The sequence below is a fragment of the Tuber melanosporum genome (genome assembly GCF_000151645.1).
Source record: "Tuber melanosporum whole genome shotgun sequence assembly, scaffold_56, strain Mel28".
Lineage (NCBI taxonomy): Eukaryota > Fungi > Ascomycota > Pezizomycetes > Pezizales > Tuberaceae > Tuber > Tuber melanosporum.
This window is the reverse complement of record NW_003299102.1, coordinates 226,695-233,201: the sequence shown is the minus strand read 5'-3', so window position 1 is coordinate 233,201 and position 6,507 is coordinate 226,695. Positions and strand designations below refer to the sequence as shown.

Genomic DNA, 6,507 nt, shown 5'->3' with positions numbered 1-6,507 from the left:
GATTTGTGACCCCACAACAACACTTGACTATTCATATACTCCGTCTACCTAGTACAAACGTAAACCAAGAATCAATACATATTACTATTAATTCCTACAAAGCGTCAACAACAATTTTTAAAACCTCCTACCAATAATAAATCAGTATTATGAATCTAGTTCTGGGAAAATGGAAGGAACAGACCACTTTATTATAATTTGGCTGCACCAGCTTTGTTGTTTTTCAGAACATTATTCACCATAATCTCAACCTCCTACCAATAACCAATTAGTATTGTGAACCCAGTTCAACACGTCTGGAAAGAACATACGTCAGTGTTATTTGTTGAGACTCTTGTCATGCAAGTACCAAAATAACTAGATATCTCGGTTACTTGGTGCAAGCTGTGCTTGTCATAGACAAAGTTAACCGACAGACCCGGGCGTCCGAATATTCCGGTTCGTCCAACCCGGTGAAGATAGGCCACAGGGTCGGGTTGACGGTTCATGTCTAGAGGTAGGTCGTAATTGACCACCATCGAGACGGTAGCCACATCGATCCCCCGTACCAAAACATCTGTGGTAATGAGCACTTTGGCTTTCCCGGAAAGGAAAGAATGGACCGCCTTGTCGCGGTCTGGCCGGTCTTGTGCACTGTGGAGTGTGGCAACTTTGTGCTCGTCTACTTCTATTCGCCGCTGTATCTCAGAGGTTGTTTCGCGCTTCTGGTCAACGGATCAGTTTTCACACCTAAGAAATGTAACGATCATTGGTTCCATTACCTTGGCGAAAATTATCGACGACCCAACAGTCAAAACATGATAGAGCTCCAGCAACACCCTATATTTGTCCTCTTCACTCTGACAGTCCATACAGAGTTGCTTGATCCCTGCCAGGGAAGGTTCTGTGTTCTTTAGGATAATCCGATTGGCATTTGGGGCAAATCGGTACATGTATTTAAATGCTTCATCGGAACAAGTTGCGGAGAATAGGGCGATCTGGGTGGTGGAGGGTATATTCCTGGATACCGAAGATATTAGGACTTCATTAACAGCTAGTGGTTATAATCCGCAGAAGGTGGGATCTAACCTTTTCACACGGAGACACTGTTCGCCTAGTCCTTGAAGCTCAAGCATATTATCCACTTCGTCGAGCATGAAAAGCTTAAGATGTTCGACAGCCAATTGATTTCGCTGAATCAAGTCCAGAACTGTGCCGGGTGTTCCGACGACAATGTGGGCATCAATCCTTTGACTACATTTGGCCATATTCGGGATAGCGAACTGGGCTTTGACGTTGGTGAATTGACCCATGGTTTGAACAACTCTTTGGATCTGTTTGGCCAGTTCCCGAGTTGGAGCCAAACATAGAGCTTCGACATTGCTCACGGACATGTCAATACGAGTCAACATTGTCAAAACTAAGGCCGCGGTTTTCCCAGTCCCAGATTGTGATTGACCAATCATATTTCTGGGGGGGTTTGATAAGAGGAGCGGAAGTGCTCGCTCTTGGATCATGGACGGCTTCTTAAAGTTCATGAAATAAATGCCCTCAAGAAGATCCTTGGAACTGTAATAAAATAATGCCAGTTGTCAGCACAGCGCTGAATATAAATAGGACTAGTAGCTCGGGGCAAGAAAACACGAATAAATTCCAAAGTGAAAGCACCCCGTCAAATAATTCGGGGGTGGAACATGTTTATACTTACAGTCCAAGGTCTTCAAATCTCTTGACGGAATAGAAAGGACTATATAGATCCCCTTGTAGGTCGTCAAACCTCACGGCAACCTCGTATTTGGGTTCATTCATACCCGAGCCCCCGGTTGTAGGGGGTGGTGTGGAGGGAGATCGTTTATGGGTAGCAATAGCAGTACCAACCGGGCCTTTAGATTTCTTTCCCATGCGGGACTTGCGAGAAACCGTGTATTCCTTCATGGCTGATGAGGTCAAGAAACCAAATCACAGGTCCAATGTAGGAAAGGGGGAAGACTCCAAAGGTCAAGTGTGGAGTTATGAACGAGAGGAAGTGTTGAGATGAATAAAGATATCGGAATATTGAATTAATCCGATTAACTTTAGGTTCGGTGAAGGTTGAAGTATACAAACCTTGGGAGAATGTTGTAGCAAACAAACTTCGAGGGTTGGTGGTGGTGGAAGCAAACGAACATGATGGAATGGCTCCTTAAATAGGCCTATCCTGGCTTGGCTCCACGAGGTTGGTCATTAATATTTTGAGGGAGCGAACTTACTATTGGTCTGTAATCACGCATCGCTATTGCCAATTGAGTGTTGACTTAGCCGAATTTGGGGATCGATAATGTTGTCTCGTCATTATGACCCTGTCTCCGAATGCAGCGATTGGGATCATGCCTTTGGCAATGACTCCACCTCATGATATGTAGCACAAGTGAGTTCCTTATGTACCGTCCCATACCGTCTATGAAATGTGCGGCCTCAAATCTTCTGTTGCTACATAGGAAACCCCTATAGAGCGTCAGTGTGTGATCGTACTCAGTATTCGTTAGCCGGGTAACCCCCGGCGCTGCAGAAACGATTTTTGTACACCATCTTTTCACACGTTCTGTATGGAACAAGGTTATATAGAACCATATCCCTAAAATTCATATTCCGTTCTCCGCGCCTGAAGTGAAGTACCTGGTATCGGCAGCAGAATAGCAATGTCCTCTAGGTTGACCGCAACCGAATCACCCTCGGAGATATTGTAACCGTTTATTGCCATTTTCCCGCCCGAAGTGCGGGACTGCTGTACGTCCAAAGCATTTCCAGGGACTAGTATCGTAACGGTTGGGATATATTAGGGATCTCAGTAGCCATGACCGCAAGGAGACTAATTCTTAACACTCCATCCTGCCCGGATAACTCCCATTGTTCCCGACATCCCCTTGGTGAAGATTCACGGCCCTCACGCTTTATCAAAAATTTGCGTTGGGCTCACCCGTGGGTTGTAATAAAATAGTTAGCTATGGTCGTAAGTATAAAGGCCTTTTTGGCTTGATATGGTGAATTTAAAAATGGCACCGCTTTCGTTGGTGGTAAGATTTACAAATTGACGTCGTCGGTGCGATAGCCTGTCGACGGGCAAAGGAGATCTAGCAAAACTTTCTGACCTGACACAAACTCTTCTGTATTCATAGGAACCCCGTCTCCCGGGTATACTCAATAAATATTAACAAGACGGCAACCCCTAATTCTAGCAAATCTTCATTCACGATTTTCTCAACCTCCAACAAATAACCAATTAGTGTTGTGAACCTAGTTCCACAAATCTACAACGAACATGCGTCTGTATCCCTATTTTTTTGCGCCAGCTGCCTTACTCTTTAGAACCCTATTGACGATTTCCTCCGCCTCCTACAAACAATCAATTAGTATTGTGAACCCTGTTCTAGAAATCTTGAAGGTGCTTACGTCTATGTCGTTGGTTGGAACCCTTGTCATAGAGATACTAAAGAAATTTGATATCTGATTCATCTCGGAGCGGGTCTGCTCATCATGAACAAAGGTGATTGACACACCCACGCGTCCGAATCTCCCAGTCCGTCCGATGCGGTGAAGATAGGTCAAGGGGTCCGGTCGACCGTTCTGATCAAGTGGGATGTCGTAATTTACCACCATCGAGACAGTCGCTACATCGATACCGCGGGCCAAAACGTTTGTAGTAATAAGGACTTTAGCTTTTCCGGAACGGAAGTCATCGATAACCCTGTCTCTATCTGCACCTTCCTGTGCACCGTGGAGCGCAGCAACCTTGTGCCCATCCGCTTCCATTCGCCTCTGAATCTCAGATGCTGTTTCGCGTTTCTAGGTCAACTGGTCAGTTTTCACACCTACCAAATCCAATTATCATTGGGTCCGTTACCTTCACGAATATGATTGAAGAACCAATTGTTAAAATATGATAAAGCTCAAGCAACATCCGATATTTGTCCTCTTGGCTGTCACAGTCCATCCAGAGTTGCTTGATCCCCTCCACCGTAAGTTCTTCCTGTCTTAGGGTAATCTGGTTCGCATTTGGGGCAAATCGGTTTGCGTATTGAACAACCTGGTTAGGAAAGGTTGCTGAGAATAGGATGATCTGAGTAGTCTGGGGGATATTCCTAGATGAAAAAAAACGTCAGGCACCCAGGAGTAGCTTATAGAAATAAGCCATAAATGGCGGGATCTAACCTTTTCACACGGAGACACTGTTCTCCTAGTCCTTGTAGATCAAGCATATTATCGGCTTCGTCAAGCACAAAAACCTTAAGATGTTCTATAGGCAATTGCTTTCGTCGAATCAGGTCAAGAACAGTACCGGGCGTCCCCACCACAATATGTGCATCAATCTTCTGGCCACGTTGGACCATATTCGGGATAGCGAACTGGGTTTTGACGTTGGTAAATTGACCCATGGTTTGGATAACGTTCATAATCTGTCTCGCCAGTTCCCGAGTTGGAGTCAAACAGACAGCTTGGACATTGGTGGCTGACATGTCAATACGAGTCAACATTGTCAAAACGAAAGCGGCGGTTTTCCCAGTCCCTGATTGTGATTGGCCAATCATATTTGTTGGAGGGGTTGATAAGAGGAGCGGAAGTGCTCGCTCTTGGATCTTGGATGGCTTCTTAAAGTTCATGAAATATATACCCTCTAGAAGCTCCTTGGAACTGTAATAAATAATACAAGTGTCAGCTCCGCGAATAATTATAAATCGGGACATCAACCCGAAGCAAACGAACAAGAATGAATTGCAAAGTGCAATCACCTCGCCAACTGATTAGGGGGTAAAACGAGTTTACACTTACAGTCCTAGGTCTTCAAATCTCTTGACGGAATAGAGGGGACTATTAGGATCTCCTTGCAGGTCGGCAAGCTTTACAGCAACTTCATATTCGGGCTCATTGAGACCCGAACCTACCGCCGCTGGAGGTGGTGTGGAGGTAAATGTTTTCTCGGTAGTAATAGCAGTGCAAACCGGAACTTCAGATATCTTCCCGATCCGAGACTCGAGAGCAACTGGCTGTTCTGCCATTGTTGATGAGGGGGTCAAGGAACAAAAGTATCGGGCCGGTGCAGAAACGGGGGAAGACTCAAGAGGTTAAGTCAGAAGTGATCTCGGTGAGGAAGTTGTGAGACGAGAAAATGTACCGAAGTATTGAGTTTGTTCCAATGAACTGCAGAGTTGGTGAAGACAGGAGCAAAAAAGCTTCTTGGGGTGGTGAGAACGGGGAAAACAAGTGTCGTGGGGTGGTTTAAGAAGGGAGATTGTAGGTGACTTGGCTGGACGAGGGGAGGAGTCATCCAGTGATTGTGACGTAGCCAATTCATCATCGGTCCCGGGTCTGCTTGCACCGCTATCCCCAATTGACTGCCGACTTAGCCGAATGCGAGAACCGATAATGTTGGCTCTTCACAATTACCGAGTCTCCACGGGCATAGAATGGGACGTGGCCTTTGGCAAATGACACCCATCATGAGATGTGTTGTGAGTGATCACCCGTTTGTACGGCATGGCAGAGAAAGTTTGAGGACACAACCCTTAGATTGTGTGAAAGGCCACCCTTTACAGTACCGTGTCTGTTCTGTTATTTGATAGAATGGGCTTGTAGGGTAACTCTTACCGCCCAGGAAATTATTTCTGTTCATTTCTCTCTGGCCACCATCTGGTGATCCACATAATATACTCGTACCATCGTGTCCATAAGACCCACACCCAATTCCTTGCGCTTGGCACCTGTTGACGGCCGAGGAATAGCAATATCCCCCTTGATAACTGCCACTGAATCTGCCTTTGGGGATAACGTAAACGTATATCGCAACTTGTCTTCCCGAACCGTGGGAAGCGAGGTTTGCCAATGAATTCCCAGGTTCTAGTATGATAACACTTGGGTGCATATGGAAACTCTGCAAACATGACCGTTGAGAGACTAGTGGATTATCTCTCCCTTACGCCTGGACGACTCGACTCCTAGTGTTCTCTAGATTGTCTTCGTGTTATTTTCTTCCCCATTTTTCAAAACAATCCTCAATATAGTAAGGGTATTGATATGCTCAAGGCATCAGGCGGAGACTTTTATATTTTATGCTTCTAATTTTCCCCGCAACTCTCAAGAGAAAACAGGGAAAGTTCCAGAAAAATATCTAGCATGGGAAAACCGGTGGAAACCCTTCTTGAAAATTAAAAGACACCCTGAGTGCTACTTTACACCCACCGAATTTCTCTTCAATGGTTAGGGATTGGTGTTTAGCCGGGTTTCCATATTTGTGATTGTGAATGGGATCAGATATTATGTAGATAGATATGTGCAACGTACCAAAAAAAACACGGACCTATGAAAACGATACGGTTTCGTGGCATAGTTGGTATAACACTGTTAGAATATTCGCGAAGGTTCCCTATCCCTTACTCTTACCATGACCACTACCACGACCACGGATTACCTACTACGACAATAAATGTTTGACCTAAGGAAGATATGTTTTGAAAAGTGTTGTAGAAGATGTTAGTTGAGGCGATGGTTGTTTGC

At 45.2% G+C, this 6,507-nt stretch overlaps 2 protein-coding genes across 2 annotated transcripts; both read right to left on the bottom strand.

The window, feature by feature from the left end:
• Window positions 1-287: 287 nt before the first annotated feature.
• On the bottom strand, window positions 288-1,914 carry GSTUM_00009382001 (uncharacterized protein; the record flags this gene model as incomplete). Its single annotated transcript, XM_002840667.1, has 4 exons — window positions 288-704; window positions 762-999; window positions 1,069-1,548; window positions 1,688-1,914. 4 exons carry the CDS (start codon window positions 1,912-1,914, stop codon window positions 288-290), a joined length of 1,362 nt encoding a protein of 453 aa, XP_002840713.1.
• Window positions 1,915-3,351: 1,437 nt separating this feature from the next.
• Window positions 3,352-5,012, bottom strand: GSTUM_00009381001 (uncharacterized protein; the record flags this gene model as incomplete). The annotated part of the gene is made up of 5 exons (XM_002840666.1): window positions 3,352-3,801; window positions 3,860-4,000; window positions 4,114-4,132; window positions 4,168-4,647; window positions 4,786-5,012. 5 exons carry the CDS (start codon window positions 5,010-5,012, stop codon window positions 3,352-3,354), a joined length of 1,317 nt encoding a protein of 438 aa, XP_002840712.1.
• Between the last annotated feature and the right edge of the window lie 1,495 nt (window positions 5,013-6,507).